Source organism: Muntiacus reevesi, chromosome 19 (assembly GCF_963930625.1).
Source record: "Muntiacus reevesi chromosome 19, mMunRee1.1, whole genome shotgun sequence".
Taxonomy (NCBI): Eukaryota; Metazoa; Chordata; class Mammalia; order Artiodactyla; family Cervidae; genus Muntiacus; species Muntiacus reevesi.
The window spans coordinates 51,736,227-51,753,968 of NC_089267.1; the positions used below are offsets into that span (position 1 = coordinate 51,736,227).

The 17,742-nt window shown below is 36.4% G+C and overlaps 1 protein-coding gene across 1 annotated transcript in view; it reads left to right on the forward strand.

Moving 5' to 3' along the window:
* Positions 1 to 3,439: 3,439 nt before the first annotated feature.
* LOC136150715 (uncharacterized) overlaps positions 3,440 to 17,742 on the forward strand; it is a 114,701-nt gene continuing 100,398 nt past the window's right edge. The window contains exon 1 of the mRNA XM_065911410.1: positions 3,440 to 3,606. Within this exon, the coding sequence (XP_065767482.1) occupies positions 3,440 to 3,606 (167 nt within the window). The remainder of the gene's footprint in view (positions 3,607 to 17,742) is intronic.

Below are 17,742 nucleotides of genomic sequence, written 5' to 3' on the forward strand. Positions count from 1 at the left end.
TGTGGACTTCTGTCTGTGAGAACTGGTAAAATCCTCAGGCCTTCTCAAACATACTTACATAAACAGATTTTGTGTCTTCAATTAGGTACACTTTTAAGAAAATTGATATCACTAATACAAAACCCAGTAAAACATATATTAGGTATTTTTTATTAGAAATATTTGATATCCAAACCTATAATTTTGGATATATGTCAACATGTCAACTGTGCTCACTCCATTCTTCTAAATATGTGATTAAACATTAAATAGGTATCACAATCTTCAACTATATCTCAGAAATACCTTAAATCCAATAATTTACAAGGGAAATAGGTAAGGTACCATGCAGAGTTAGGTGTTTTAATTTTAATTGCTTTAAGATTTGCAAGGAAAATCAAAATACAGAAAAAATTGAGATTATTAAAATAATTGTGCATTGCTTTATCCAGATAAAATTAGAGGTTTGCTCTAATGATTAGTAGACACCAATATAAGTAAGTTTTGTCACTTTTCTCTACATTTTATTCTTGCTATGTTATACTTTCATTAATTGCATTTTAAAACATTTCTAACAGTCTTCATTTAAACTTCTTCCAAACAACAAGGATTTATCCACCTGAATCTGAGCTATTGTGTAATCAGCTATTTGAGGCTATTTAGAATCCTGGCACTTGGCATATTTCTTCCTATATCCATTTTATATACATTACACTATCATCTCCCAATAGAGTAACAAATAATTAGAAATGACAACAAACATTTGTCCATTCATTTTTCAAAAGCAGTACAGTGGATGGTTAAAATAGCCCCAAATACTCTTAGGACACTCTGTTGATATTTTTTCATGAAAAATATTTTGTTTTCAAGAAGATCTATACTACAGAAAACCAAATTCAAATGGAATGTGATTACTGCAAAGAGTTAGACTTGGGTTTCAAAGAAGCAGTAAGTTGATTATAACTGCTCACAAAAGTACTATCCATAATTCATGATTTCCTTTTGTTTAATTTTTTAAATCTTTTACTTATTTATTATCTAACAAAGTTTGTATCAATAGCCCACAGGATGATTTTCAATGAGCTTTATTAGGCAAGAGTGAACTAAATGCAAAACAGAAGTAACTCTCTTTAAGCCCCAGGAAAAAAAACCTTTGCTTCAACTTGATGAAACAAAGTTTATGTGTAAAATCTCAACATTAAAATGGTCTTGGCAGTTTTATAAATTAGAGAAAAGTATAACAAATTTAGAAGTGCTCAAAGGAGAATGGAGACCAATCTAGTAAATATGTAATTAATATTCTTTTGATAATTTTAGATCTTCTTTGAGATTTAGACTTTTTGTGTTTCAAATCGAAGGCATCATTTAAACAATGTTGTAAATTCTGATTTAGTAGCCCAAGGACAATATGCATATTAAGGTAGAAAATTACTTAGTATCAAAAATCTTACTTTGCTTATTCTAAAAATATTCTGGTACAGTTCAATTTCATCTTATTATTGTGAAAAATATGAAATATGTAGAAAAATGAAAGAATCTTTACCAAACACTAGTGTATCATATTCGTTACTTAGATTAAAAATTATCTTACACTTTGTCTTATTGCTTTATCTATCAAAATTTGTTTATATGTAATTTTCTGAACTTGATTATTGCACAGTAATTATGCCTATAAATATGTGCATATATATATATATATATAAAAATCAGCATGCATTGCTTAAACAGGAGATACTCTAATACAACCACAATACCTGTACCTTACCTAAAGAGAGTAGTATTTTTTTTAATGCTTTAACATACAGTCCATATTCAAAATTTCCCAAGTGCCTGCCAGTGTATCTTTTATAGCTATTTTACTTTCAACCATGATCCAAAATGTTCCACACATTACATTTGTGGTTATGTCTTTTATTTGTTTTAAAATCTATTTTAAACCCACACTTTTTATTCTCTAATAATATACTTTTTAAAGATAATCTTTTTTTTTTTTTTTTAGAATTTAACCTTTACCTCAAACTCCATATTACCTCTAAACCAGAAATTAAATCCAAAGACTTAATATGATTCAGATGAACTATTTTATCGTTAACAATATGGTTCTAGTAATGCCATGCACTATAAGTTGTACCCCATTGGTTAGCACACAGTGTCAGGTAGTCCTAAAATACATGATGCCAATTTTCATCTTATTTTTTCAGAACATAATAGATCATATTTCTCTATTGTAAAGATGTTTTCTTTTTTAATTAGAGATAAATCTGTGAGATACTTTTGACACTAAAAATATCTTATCTGCAATAATCCTTCACTCAAATTTTTTGCATTCACTAGTGATCATTTACCAAATCATCAATCTGGTAAGAAGGGATTTTCTAGTTACATTATTCTTTTTATTCTTTTAGCTTATCTCCAGTAGCATATTGGTCACCTACTGACCTGGGGAGTTCATCTTTCAGTGTCCTATCTTTTTGCCTTTTCATACTCTTCATGGAGTTCTCAAAGTAAGAATACTGAAGTGGTTTGCCATTCCCTTCTTCAGTGGACTACATTTTGCTGGAACTCTCCACCATGACCTGTCCATCTTGGGTGTCCCTACACGGCATGGCTCATAGTTTCATTGACTTAGACAAGGCTGTGATCCATGTGATTAGATTGGTTAGTTTTCTGTGACTGTGGTTTTAAGACTGTCTGCCCTCTGATGCAGAAGGATAAGAGGTCTATGGAAGCTTCCTGATGGGATAGACTGACTGAGGGGGAACCTGGGTCTCCTTCTGATGGGTGGAGCCATGCTCAGTAAATCTTTAATCCAATTTTCTGTTGGTGGGTGGAGCTGTGTTCCCTCCCTGCTATTCACCTGGGGCCAAACTATGGTGAAGGTAATGAAGACAGTGGTGACCTCCCTCAAAAGATCACCTTCATGTACTGCTACTCTCAGTACCCCTGACCCTGCATCAGGCCACCACCCACCCACGCCTCTGCTGGAGACTCCTGGACACCCACAGGCAAATCTGGGACAGTCTCTGGTGGGGTCGCTGCTCCTTTCTCCTGGGTCCTGGTGCACAAGGTTCTGTTGTGCCCTCCAAGAGTCTATTTCCCAGTGCGGTGTAGGTTCTGGCAGCTCTATGGTGGAGTTATGTTCACTGAATGCTCATTGGAGCATGAACATTCACCGAATGTTGGTGGGAAGGACAGATGCTGAGGCTGAAACTCCAATACTTGGGCCACCTGATGCGAAGAGCTGACTCATTTGAAAAGACCCTGATGCTGGGAAAGATTGAAGGCAAGAGAAGAAGGGGACGACAGAGGATGAGATGGTTGGATGGCATCACCGACTCAATGGAGTTTGAGTAAACTCTGGGAGTTGGTGATGGACAGGTAGGCCTGGCGTGCTGCAGTCCATGGGGTCGCAAAGAGTTGGACATGACTGAGCGACTGAACTGAATTGATGGTGGGGTTAATGGCGACCTCCTCCAAGAGAGCTTATGCCAGCCATAGACAAGTCTGCTGCACCCAGAGAGCCCTGTCCCTGCGGCAGACCACTGCCAACCCGTGTCTCCACGGGAGATGCTCACACACAGCTCTGTCTCAGGCTCTGCGGGGTCCCTGGGCCCTGGTGTGTACAAGGTTTGTTTGAGTCCTCTGAGCGTCTCCGGCAGGACTGGGGTTTGATTCTAAATGCGAGTTCGCCCCTCCTACCATCTTGCTGGGGCTTCCCCTTGGCCCTTGGATGTGGGGTATCTCTTCACAGCTGCTCTAGCACCTAACATCTTACTGGGGTTTCTCTGACCTTGGACATAAAGTGTTGCTTCATGGCTGCTCCAGCAAAGCGCAGCGACTGCGCCTGACCTTGGATGTGGGGTATCTCGTCTCAGCTGCTTGCCACTCTAGAGCTGTATATTGTCACCGTGCTTATTTAACTTATACGCAGAGTACATCATGAGAAATGCTGGGCTGAATGAATCACAAGCTGGAATCAAGATTGCCGGGAGAAATATCAGTAACCTCAGATATGCAGATGACACCACCCTTATGGCAGAAAGTGAAGAAGAACTAAAGAGCCTCTTGATGAAAGTGAAAGAAGTGACTGAAAATGTTGGCTTAAAGCTCAACATTCAGAAAACAGAGATCATGGCATCTGGTCCCATCACTTCATGGCAGATACATGGAGAAACAGTGGAAACAGTGGCAGATTTTATTTTGGGGGTGCTCCAAAATCACTGCAGATGGTGACTCCAGCCATGAAATTAAAAGACACTTGCTCCTTGGAAGAAAAGTTATGACCAACCTAGACAGCATATTAAAAAGCCAAGAAATTACTTTACCAACAAAGTTCCCTCTCCCAGGGACGGGGGAGCCTGGTGGGCTGCTGTCTATGGTGTCACACAGAGTCAGACACAACTGAAGTGACTTAGCAACAGCAGCAGTAGTTAAGGCTATCGTTTTTCCAGTAGTCATGTACAGATGTGAGAGTTGGACTATAAAGAAAGCTGAGCGCCAAAGAACTGATGCTTTTGAACTGTGGTGTTGGAGAAGACTCTTGAGAGTCCCTTGGACTGCAGGGAGATCCAACCAGTCCATCCAAAGAAAACCAGTCCTGAATGTTCATTGGAAGGACTCATGTTGAAGCTGAAACTCCAATATTTTGGCCACGTTATGTGAATAGCTGACTCATTAGAAAAGACCCTGATCCTGGGAAAGATTGAAGGTGGGAGGAGAAAGGGATGACAGAGGATGAGATGGTTGAATGGAATCACCAATTCAATGGACATGAGTTTGGATAAACTCTGGGAGATGGTGATGAACAGAAAGGCCTGGCATGCCACAGTCCATGGGGTCGCAAAGAGTCGACATGACTGAGTGACAGAACTGAACTGAACTGTACCTCTCTTGTGCCATTTAAATATTTGCTTTGCCTTCTTTTCTTATAAAAATATGTTTATATTTTCCATGATAAATTCCAAAATGGTATCAATTGAGGTTTTAGTTTTTGGTCATTATATAAGTCTCCTGTCTTTTTAAAAAGAAATGATAGATCAGCTAATCACTTTGAAGCACCTTTATATTTGAGTCCAGAAAATGGAATGTCTTTTCTATTTAAACTTTCAATATATAAAAGCATTTCTATGAAATCTTAAAAAAAAAAATCAGAAATTCTTCACAGACTTGAATTTGCATTACTTTTTAGTGTGATATATTAAACACATGGTTATATATGTCAGCTTTACACCATCATTTTAATAGCACATTGTTACTAAATCCTGTTCACTAAAAAATGTTGTGAGAGATTATATGGTGGCAGTTCATTTTTTTCTGATTATATTTTTAATAATATTTTATTGATTACATGGAATACAGTTTTATCTCTGTGATAACAGACCTCACAGAAATAAATCTTTCATAAATACAATGAAAATATTACCTATACTAGCATTTTAAAATAAAATTTCTGATTTTGTTTTAAAGTTTTTAAAAAATTTACCAGTAGTGAAAAAATATTGCTATCCATACTCACTGGTCAAAAAATATTAAAATTAGCAAGAGTGACATATCTTTCGAGATTTTGAGTAATTGAATTTATCTCCTTTTAGAGTTTACTTTAATGCCTTGTGCCATGTTTTAATTCAGGACTTAGAAATGTGTTCAAGCCTCTTAATGGAATATGCCCTAAAAACAGAACTAGTTTTCCCTTTGTCAAATTTAGTTATGTCAGTAATGATTCAACTTGATTTCTCGTATGACTTCTGCTTCTCAAACAGCTAGTTTTGGATTGAGAGAATGATTGTCTTTGACAATGCAAAATCTTAAAATAATCATATTAATTATATAATATTTTACTATGTCTTATCTGAATTATAATAATATTAATTAATTGAATTCTTTTTTGAGATTGTGATATTGGATATTATTTATTGATGTTTGGTGTTTTCTCTCTCTCATTATCATACCCCTTCTGTATTATATTTCCTGTCCTCTCAATTTGGACAATTCTATCTTAAATGGCTATCATATTGACATTTTAAACTGAGTAGCCAAATTGTGTAGTAGGACATAATTTTGCCTCTGGGGGCACATGGCATGGGTCTAATGAAAATTTCTAATATTTAGGTTTTTAGTTATCATTTTATGTCAGACAAGAAAAATTGCATCTCTGAATATATGGTCTCTCAGCTTTCTATATGTTCAGGCTCAACAATCAATATGGATCATGATCAAATCATATTCAGGTTCTAAAAATATTAAATCAATTTACTCCAAGTTATTTTATTAATTCTTCCATGATGGTATGATCACTCACACTCACCTAGAGCCAGACATCCTGGAATAGGAAGTCAAGTGGGCCTTAGGAAACATCACTACAAACAAAGCTAGTGGAGATAATGGAATTCCAGTTGAGATATTTCAGATCCTGAATTATGATACTGTGAAACTGCTGCACTCAATACGTCAGCAAATTTGGAAAACTCAGCAGTGGCCACAGGACTGGAAAAGGTCAGTTTTCATTCCAATCCCAATTAAAGGCAATGCCAAAGAATGCTCAAACTACCGCACAATTGCACGCATCTCACATGCTAGTAAAGTAATGCTCAAAGTTCTCCAAGCCAGGCTTCAGCAATACGTGAACCGAGAACTTCCAGATGTTCAAGCTGGTTTTAGAAAAGGCAGAGGAAACAGAGATCAAATTGCCAACATCCACTGGATCATCATAAAAGCAAGAGAGTTCCAGAAAAACATCTATTTTTGCTTTATTGACTATGACAAAGCCTTTGACTGTGTGGATCACATAAACTGTGGAAAATTCTGAAAGAGATGGGAATACCAGACCACCTGACCTACCTCTTGAGAAACCTGTATGCAGGTCAGGAAGCAACAGTTAGAACTGGACATGGAACAACAGACTGGTTCCAAATAGGAAAAGGAGTACGTCAAGGCTGTATATTGTCACCCTGCTTATTTAACTTATATGCAGAGTACATCATGAGAAACGCTGGGCTGGAGGAACCACAAGCTGGAATCAAGATTGCTGGAAGAAATATCAATAACCTCAGATATGCAGATGACGCCACCCTAATGGCAGAAAGTGAAGAAGAACTAAAAAGCCTCCTGATGAAAGTGAAAGAGGAGAGTGAAAAAGTTGGCTTAAAGCTCAACATTCAGAAAACGAAGATCATGGCATCTGGTCCTATCACTTCATGACAAATAGATGGGGAGGAAACAGTGGCTGACTTTATTTTGGGGAGCTTCAAAATCACTGCAGATAGTGATTGCAGCCATGAAATTAAAAGACGCTTGCTCCTTGGAAGAAAAGTTATGACTAACCTAGACAGAATATTAAAAAGCAGAGACATTACTTTGTCAACAAAGGTCTGTCTAGTCAAGGCTATGGTTTTTCCAGTGGTCATGTAAGGATGTGAGGGTTGGACTATAAAGAAAGCTGAGGCCGAAGAATTGATGCTTTTGAACTGTGGTGTTGGAGAAGACTCTTGAGAGTTGCTTGGACTGCAAGTAGATCCAACCAGTCCATCCTAAAAGAGATCAGTCCTGGGTGTTCATTGGAAGGACTGATGTTGAAGCTGAAATGCCAATACTTTGGCCACCTAATGTGGAGAGCTGATTCATTGGAAAAGACCCTGATGCTGGGAGGGATTGAGGGCAGGAGGAGAAGGGGATGACAGAGGATGAGATTGTTGGATGACATCACTGACTCAATGGACATGGGTTTGGGTGGACTCTGGGAGTTGGTGATGGACAGGAGGCCTGGTGTGCTTCAGTTCATGGGGTCGCAAAGAGTTGGACACTACTGAGTGACTGAACTGAACTGATTTTATTAATTTGTTGGTTGCTTTCAATTTCCAGTAGACAATTGCATCATATAGAACATCTTATGTTTATTATCTGCTCTTCTATCGTTTAAAAAAAAAAAATCATTCTGTGACCTATAAGTACAAAATGTTATTTGAGTTCTTTTTGTAGAACTCTTTGTGAGGCTTCCAAATTAAAAAAACATAATAATAATTATCCTTTGATTTTCTATAAATGTTCTTTCACTTGACTTTTATCCCCACAATTAGAAAGATATTTCAGTTCTTAAAATCTTATTAATAGAAGATTCATGTAGCCTTATCCACTAACAATTCTTAATTCTTATTAGTCACCAACATTTAATCCAGATGTTTATTCTCTTTTTTCAAAAACCAACCACCTAAACCCCACATTCCAGCTATTTCAGCTCCTCAGTCAGTTCTGTTGCTTTCTCTTCATCTTCCCAATCACTCGGTTAGCACAACTGAGGTCTCTATCTCTGACATTTTTTTTCTTCTCTACATGCTCTAGCTTCTTAAAGGATGTCACCAAGTCCCTTGCTTTTAAATAATGTTTCTTCACTGATGTCTCCAGCATTTAATTGCGAATCTGGTGGTTTGTTTAAACATGCAATTTATATAGCCAACTGCCTACCTCATTTATCTTATTACATCTAAAAAGCATTTCAAATTTAATATGTCCAAGATCAAACATTTATTCACCCTCATCATACCTGCTTCTACTGATTTTTTCTCATATTAGTAAATTACAATAATATTCTACCACTTGCTCAGGACAAAAACCCAAGAACACATCATTACCTACCATATTTCATTTGTTGTTGTTCAGTCACTAAGTAATGTCTGACTTTTTGTGACCTCATGGACTGCAGTAGGTCAGACTCCTCTGTCCTCCACTGTTTCCCAGAGTTTGCTCAAATTCATGTCCACTGACTTGTGGGGGTGAAGGGCTTTGCATAACTCAATGAATCATGCCATGCAGGACCACCCAAGAAAGACAGGTCATAATGAAGAGTTCTGACAAAACATGCTCCACTGCAGTTGGAAATGGCAACCTAGTCCAGTATTCTTGCCTGTATAACCCCAGATACACTATGAAAAGGCAAAAAGATATCACGCCAGAAGATGAGCTCCCCAGGTGTGAAGGTATTCACTGTACTCCTGGAGAAGAGTGGAAGGCAATTACCAGCAGTGCCAGAAAAAATGACGTCGCTGGGTCAAAGAGGAAATGACACTCATTTGAGGATATATCTAGTGATAAAAGTAAAGTCCAGTGCTATAAAGAACAATAGTGCCTAGCAACCTGGAATGCTAGGTCCAGGTTAGGGTTAGGTCAGGGTAAATCAGATGTGGTCAAGCAGGAAATGGCAAGACTGAACATCCACATCTTAGAAATCAATAAGCTAAAATGTATGGGGATAGGCAAATTTAATCCTGATGATTTAAATCTACTGTGGACAAGAATCCCTTAGAAGGAATGGACTAGCCCTCAGAGTCAGCAAAAGTCAGAAATGCAATACTTGGGTACAATTTCAAAAATGACAGAATGATCTTGGTTAATTGTCAAGGCAAACCATTCAATATCACCAGTAACCCAAGTCTATGCCCCAACCACTCACTAGTGTAGAAGAAGCTGAAGTTGAACAATTCTGTGAAGACCTAGAAGACCTCCTAGAACTAATATCAAAAAAAAAAAAAGATGTCCTTTTCATCATAGGAGACCAGAATGCAAAAGTAGGAAGTTGAGAGATATCTGGAGTAACAGGCAACTTTGGCCTTGGAGTACAAAATGAAGCAGGGCGAAGGCTAATAGATTTTTGTCAAGAGAACACACTCATTATAGTAAACACCCTTTTCCAACAACCAAAGAGACGATTCTACATGTGGATATGACCTAATGGTCAATACAGAAATAAAATAGAGTCAGTAGAAACAAGACCTGGAGCTGACTGTGGCTCAGATCATGACCTGCAAATTTCAAGCTTAAATCGGAGAAAGTAGAAAAAACCACTATGTTATTCTGGTATGACCTAAATCAAATCCCTTATGATTTTAAGGTAGAGGTGGTGAATAGATTTTAGGGATTAGATATGGTAGATAGAGTGCATAAGGAACTATGGACAGAGGTTCATAACAGTGTACAGGAGGCAGTGACCAAAACCATCATTCTTTCATAAACCACACTTAATCCATCTGCAAAAGCTAGCATAGCTTCATTCATTACACACTTGAAATCAACCACTATTTACAGCTCCATCAGTTCAGTTCAGTTCGCTCACTCAGTTGTGTTCAACTCTTTGCATCCTCATGGACTGCAGCATGCCAGGCTTCTCTGTCCATCACCAACTCCCGAAGCTTGCTCAAAGTTATGTCCATTGAATCAGTGATGGCATCTGGCCATCTCATCCTCTGGCATCCCCTTCTCTTCCCACCTTCACTCTTTCCCAGCATCAGGGCCTTTTCCAATGAATCAGTTCTTTGCATCAGGTGGCCAAGGTATTGGAGTTTCAACTTCAACATCAGTCCTCCAATGAATATCCAGGACTGCTTTCCTTGATGGACTGGTTGGATCTCCTTGTAGTCCAAGGAACTCTCAAGAGTCTTCTCCAACACCACAGTTCAAAAGCATCAATTCTTCAGCACTTAGTTTTCTTTATAGTCCAACTCTCACATCCATACATGACTACTGGAAAAATCATAGCTTTGACTAGACTGATCTTTGTTGGCAAAATAATGTCTCTGCTTTTTAATATGCTGTCTAGGTTGGTCATAATTTTTCTTCCAAGGAGCAAGCGTCTTTTAATTTCATGGCTGCAGTCACCATCTGCAGTGATTTTGAAGCCCCCCCCCCCAAAAGTCTGTCACTGTTTCCATTGTTTCCCCATTTATTTGCCATCAATATCATCCAAATACTAACTGCAGTTATATCTTTCTTGAATAATTGCAAAAGCCTTACACTGGTATTTCTGCTTCCACATTTAACCTATACATCTTTAGTTGACATTGAAAGCAATAATATACAAATATGTCAGATTAAGTCACTCCTCCATTGCATATCCAATAATTGCCTTCCATCTTATTCAAAAGTGAAAGTGAAGGTGTTAGTTGCTCAGCTGTGTCTGACTCATTGCGACCCCATGGACTGTAGCCCGCCAGGCTCCAGTGTCCATGGAATTCTCCAGGCAAGAATACTGGAGTGGGTTGCCATACCCCTCCCCAGGGGATCTTCCTGACCCACAGATCTAACCCAGGTGTCCTGCATTACAGGCAGATTCCTTACCATCTGAACCACCAGGGTAAAATCATGAAATCCACCACCTTTAATATGGCCTAAAATGAGCTACATAATCTGGCCTATCTTTCCCTTCTGCAATACCCTATTCTTCTACTTCAACCACATTGGGCTTCTTGACCACATATGTTTGAAATGATTTTATTCCAGATGATTATCTGGTCCACACTCTTGTTTAATTCATTTCTTTCAGAATTCATGTGACGCTTCCCCTATACACTGTGTGTAAAAGAGGAAATACCTCCAAGGTGTGACTATTTATCATTCCCTGCCTTCTTTCTGTTTTTTCCCTCTATAGACCTATTAAATTAGTTAAAAATGGTACTGAGAGTTATTTCAATTTGGAAGATTTTCTTTTTTTCTAACCAAAGTTTTCTTTTGAGGGGCAGTAGAGCTACAGAGTAAGAATAGAGTTTATTTTATTACAAAGGTGAACAGTCCAGGAAACTTCTCATAATGTCATGTGAATAGAAACAGAGTTCCCAGGGGTGAAGGCCAGTTTAACTTCCTTCTTTACTCTGAGACAGTTGACATAGGGCACATTCTGAGAGCAGGCATTGAGCAAATATTGTATTGCTCTCTTGGGTAGCTCAAACCTACGGTCCTGCTAAAATCATAGTTTGTGCTATGAAATAACTTTTCAGAATACCAGTGTTCTTTATAAAACTCAAAATATGGGCTTCATTATTGACATTCTTTGTGGTTCAATGTTTAACTTTATTAGACTAGTCTAAAAATAGTAATATAGCATGTTACAACTTACATGTATGAAATGGAAGTTAATGCCTATATTTCAAAATTCAAGGCCTACAGAGAATAAGAACATGGAGGAAGAGAGAAAGAAGGGTCATATTAAGCTCATTTAACAGTATTTCATTCAAGCATGTTCCACTTCTCCTCAGGGCATGGTTATAAAGATAGTCCCTGCTGAGTTTAGGACTACACATCACTTGTAATATCTAGCGGGAGTGACAGTTAATGGTTTTACATACCCCTCGCTGTGCTCAGAGTCATATGTCTTCTCAATCATATGATACAGATAATTAGTAATTCTAATAAAGACTCAAGCTTGACATATTTTATAGAATTGATTTTAATTTGTTTGCTGCATGTTTAAGATTCCCAAAGTTTTAAGGCAAACTTTATCAATATGTAGTCCAGTGGAGAGCAGGCATGCTTTGCTGCTGTATATAGATCTTAACAAGTATATCCAAGTTTAACACTCATCTTTGAAATCAGATTCTAAACCATTAACAGAGTTTAATGTACTGTTTTAGTTCTTCTCACCTATGAAAGGAAGAATTTTATTAATAAAGGTTAGCAATCAATAGAACAAAACTACCAAAAAAAAGGATGAGTTTCATAGCTGTTCTCTTATAAAATCTCCCCAAGTCACTTTTAGTGACTATAAAATGGTCGTATATTTGTGCTAATCTTTAATGATTTTGGATTTATAAAAACAAACAGGATGAATAGTTGAAGCAAGCTCTAAGTAAACATATGATCTGTTTCAACTGACTCTATTTTCATATTATCCTGATAGTTCTGGTTATTCAACATCTCTTATTATTTTACATTTTCTAATTAATTATAGCATCATATTTTTAGTTTTCAAACTGTGTTTTGTTTGATTATCCTTTCTTTCTTTTATTTTCCATTGCTTCATTGTTGATATAATGTGAAAGAATTGTCCAAACAAATCTAGAGGAAGAAAAATGGATCATGAAGATGTAAAAGCATATATAATTTCTTTCAAAGAAGTAAATACAGGATATTTTTAAGTGCATACTAAATATATTTGAGATGCTAAACTCTGGAGGTCTGTTCTAAGATCATTAGTTCTTTTAGCTATAAAGCAAAAAATGTTGCTCACCTCTCAGTTCTACAAAGATTAAGTCATTTGCCACTAAAGTTATTGACCAACAGTGCCTTAAAAGGGATTCATGACAAAAACTAGAATGAAGCATCCTGTGCTTTGGCAAAATTAGCCCCTTAGTTACATAAAAATATCTCTGCACAAAAAAATATGAATACAGATGCTTGCATCTTCATTTTCCCAAACATAGAGAAGCTTTAAAATCACTGAGATACCTGTTCCTCATAACTAGCAAGTAACTCTCTACCAAGATAAATTCTGATTGCACATATTTCTTAGCCCAAATCATACATATATATTACTGGTCTTTCCTCCTACCTCTTCAGATCAGTGCCCTCAGAGCTACTGAGAGACTGTTTCCCAGGCTATAATCCTCAATAAGGTCCTCAAATAAAGCTAAAATTCACAGCTCTCATATTTTGATTTTTTTAAATTCAGTTTACACGACTATATGGTCATTATACATGATTTTTTTTTAAGTTATATTTACAGCTTTTGATTATAAGGGGTAGTGAAAATGTGATCAGTAATCAAATGTAAAAGTGGTTGAAATTAGAGAATGACCCTAGATCTAGGACTTTGAATTTTGGATGAGGTCTCTTAGCAGTTCGGTGGTTTAGGGAAGATCAATGTACCATAAGAAAGAACATATGACATGATATTCTGCAAAATGAATATAATCATGAATAGTCCTAGTATAATAACCTTCTCTATAACTTTAAAAATAATGGAACCATTGCTCAGCTTGTAGATCTTTCACCTAGACCTCTAGCGTACTACAGGATATTTCTATCATTGAAAATCTAGGAGAGAAACCTGTATCTGTAATTTGATGCCATCAGTTCAGTTCATTTCAGTCACTCACTCAGTCATGTCAGACTCTTTGCAACCCCACGAACACCAGGCCTCCCTGTCCATCACCAACTCCTGGAGTTCACCCAAACTCATGTCCATTGAGTTGGTGATGCCATCCAACCATCTAATTCTCTGTCGTCCCCTTCTCCTCCTGCCCTCAATCTTTCCCAGCATCAGGGTCTTTTCCAATGAGTCAGCTCTTCACATCAGGTTGCCAAAGTATTGGCATTTCAGCTTCAACATCAGTCCTTCCAATGAATACCCAGGACTGATCTCCTTTAGGATGGACTGGTTGGATCCCATTGCAGTCCAGGGGACTCTCAAGAGACTTCTCCAACACCACAGTTCAAAAGCATCAATTCTTTGGTGCTCAGCTTTCCTTAGAGTCCAACTTTCACATCCATACATGACTACTGGAAAAAAACCATAGCCTTGACCAGATGGACTTTTGTTGACAAATTAATGTCTCTGCTTTTTGATATGCTGTTTAAATTGGTCATAACCTTCCTTCCAAGGAGCAAGCATCTTTTAATTTCATGGCTGCAATCACCATCTACAGTGATTTTGAAGCCCAAAAAAACAATGTCAGCCACTGTTTCCTCTGTTTCCTTCTATTTGCCATGAAATGATGGGACCAGATGCCATGATCTTAGTTTTCTGAATGTTGAGATTTAAGCCAACTTTTTCACTCTCCTCTTCAATTTTCATAAAGAGGCTCTTTAGTTCTCCTTCACTTTCTGCCAGAAGGGTGGTGTCATCTGACATATTCATGCATCGTGGGCTAGACAGATAGAATATTGAACTGATATTGATATTTAAAATATTTAAAACTCAGCTCTACACAGTTTTAGATTGATGTAATCTTATTATCATGTGTCAAGAAATTAAAATTCATACATGCTTCATTTTTTTAATATATTTTAATTCTGGACATCTTTTTTAAAAGTATTTTGTTATGAACTTTTCTGAATGGCAAGGTCAAAAGGATAGAAAATCTCTTTTTCTCTAAAGAGAAGTGTGCTTAGTCGCTCAGTCGTTTCCGACTTTTTGCGACCCCATAGACTATAGCCCACCAGGTTCCTAAGCCCATGGGATTTTCCCAAGCAAGAATACTGGAGTGGAGTCATTTCCTTCTCCAGGGGCTTATAGCTGGGGGATGGCTAAAAGTGGACAGCATGTGCTGTGATGTGGCTAACACAGCTCAGGATGCCCAGCCACGTGGAGTGTTATCTGAGACAGGCCCCTGAAATCAGGATAGTGCACTGTGGACAGCAAAATGGACAGCCTTCAGTAGCCCCCTAAATCATTTTATAAATGATTTTATAAAAATCATATTATAATTATTTTATAAAATTATTTTTATAATATTTTTATAATATAAGACACCCCTGCCCAGGAGGAAGTGAGGCCTTGGGCAGATCTGCATCTGAGAATGGGCCAAGGGTGAAGCATCCAGCCCAAAGCAAAGTAGATAGAACAAATACAACTATTTCAGAATATTGATCTTCCAATACTTCAGTTCTGAAGTTTAAGTTCAGTATAAATACAGAGTTGTCAAAATTCATCAGATATATTGGTGAAAATAGACCCATGGGAGCACGAACTTTAAACACATACTCTTGAGTTTTAACAAAATGAATGACCATTTAAACACTTTTCTAAATTTCCTGGCTAAATAAAATTGGGTTTCGGTTAAAATGAGAGAAAAGAATGAGAACTAAAGGAAAATTTATGCAATGTCTTTAACAGAAAAGAAAAGACAAAAGGGTAGTTTTGGTAAGAACTTGAAATGCAAATTAGTTTGAAAGGCAAACAGGAAGTGATAGGAAAGGCTGAGAATCAGCATATTGTACTAGGAAGAAAAAAAAAAAAAACACAGAGAATAGTATATGGTGGTGGCAATCACAAAATGACAAAGCAATTACACACCAAGATATACTGAAAAGGAGAAAATGACATGAAAAAAATTGTCATAAAAGTGAAGAAAGAATTTTACTTTTTAATTTAAATATTTTGATTACTTAAAACTCTAAACTGATGATTACTGTTTCAGAACTTTCTTCTTTCCTTGCATTTCCCTAAATTAGTCATAGTCTCTCTAATAATATCTTTATCATAAAAAAAATGATTTTTTGCAATTGTTTGCTATCAAACAATTGTTTGCTTTGATTAAAAATATCCAAAATATATAAAGACAAAAATAAAAATTTATTTTATGATACCATACAGAGAAAATTGACTTTAGCATTCTGACTATATCTACTAATTTTTCTAATTATTTTTAAACTGCTTAGATATGTATTTTTCTATAAAAATATTTTAAATCTATACATTTAAAATAGAGGTAATACATGTTTGATAATATATTTTCATGTGAAATTTGCCTTATCTATTTTTACTTAAATTGAATTAATCTGTGGCAATTTTCCATTTTATGGATATATACATATGTAATCCGTTTTGGGTTGTGTTAGGTAGTTAGAATAGGAAAAAGGAGGCCAGAATGGTGGTGGCTAAAAGTCAAGGAAGGGAAGAGCTGGCAAAAATAGAACAAAGGAAGATCCGAGGACCTAAGTGAAACAAACAGCACTCCTGGCTAGTCCAATTTACATAGGATAGGCCTGGGGAGAGGAGGAAAAAAAAACAAAACACATATAAAAAAAGGAGCCAAAGGGCCAGGGGTCTCTCTCTTTCTCCGAGTCTTTGGATCTGCATGCCCTCATGGCTTAAGGATGTATGTTCCTTTATTTTCTAAATAAAACTGAGCTGTAACACAGAGCTGTAACACTGGTCCATCCGAGGGCTGTAACTCTGATATGTCACTTCAAATTTTTGTTGTGACAAGACAGAGCCCAGGAAATTACACACTCCCCCAACAGCTGTATTAAAATTTTCTGCCAATATTAACAATACTGTAATTAATATATGAATATATCATATAGTTATTAAATTCTTCTTTTGGAATTGATTCCCAGAAATAGAATTTCTGGGTCAATAGTTATATATATTTTCCATAACTTTACACATATTTACTAATTTCTTTCCAGAAATTTTATACCAGATTCCTTTCTTACAGTCTGTTAGATAATCTATTTTCTAACTTCCTGAAAAATAGAAGTTTTCATATTTATATTTAAAATTTCTTATCTTTCATAATATTTTGCAGTTTTGTAAAAGAATTTTGTATATGATGGAGATGAACCCTCTACCATATATATTATGAATATTTTTCCTTCATTTTTTAAATTTGTCCTCTATTTTATTTGAATTCTTTATCCTGTTGAGAAGCTCTTTAATTTTTACATTATTAAATTATCAAGCAACTCTTTTTTACCAGTAGCGCCACTTGGGAAGCCCCAAGCAATTCTTCTTTGATAATTGCTTTGGTATTATGGTTAGGATGTCTTTCCTGCATTCCTAATTTAGACACACAATCAGAAACCATAAAGATTGACATTAAACAAAATAATCATTTATATAAAAGAAGATACCAGGAAAAAAAATGTTGTTAGAGAAGTAGAAATCTTTAGCCATATGTATGACAAATTATTAACTCTAATAACCTCTAAAATGTTTGAGAAAGGTAATACAAATTTATTCTAAACATTCTAATGTTATTGCTGGATAAATTGCACAAAAACAAATGGTATATGTATATATGTGTGTGGGTGTGTTAGTCACTCAGTTATGTCTGACCCTTTGACCCTTCATGGGCTGTAACCTGCCAAGCATCTCTGTCCATGGCATTCTCCAGGCAAGAATACTGGAGTGGGTTGCCATGCCCTACTTCAGATACACACACATATGCACACACATATATATTTATATATACTTTATAGATTGTGCTGTTAACTAATATGTCATTATTCATCCATCAGATTACTCAGAATATAAAATATTGGTAACAGTGATGGCAA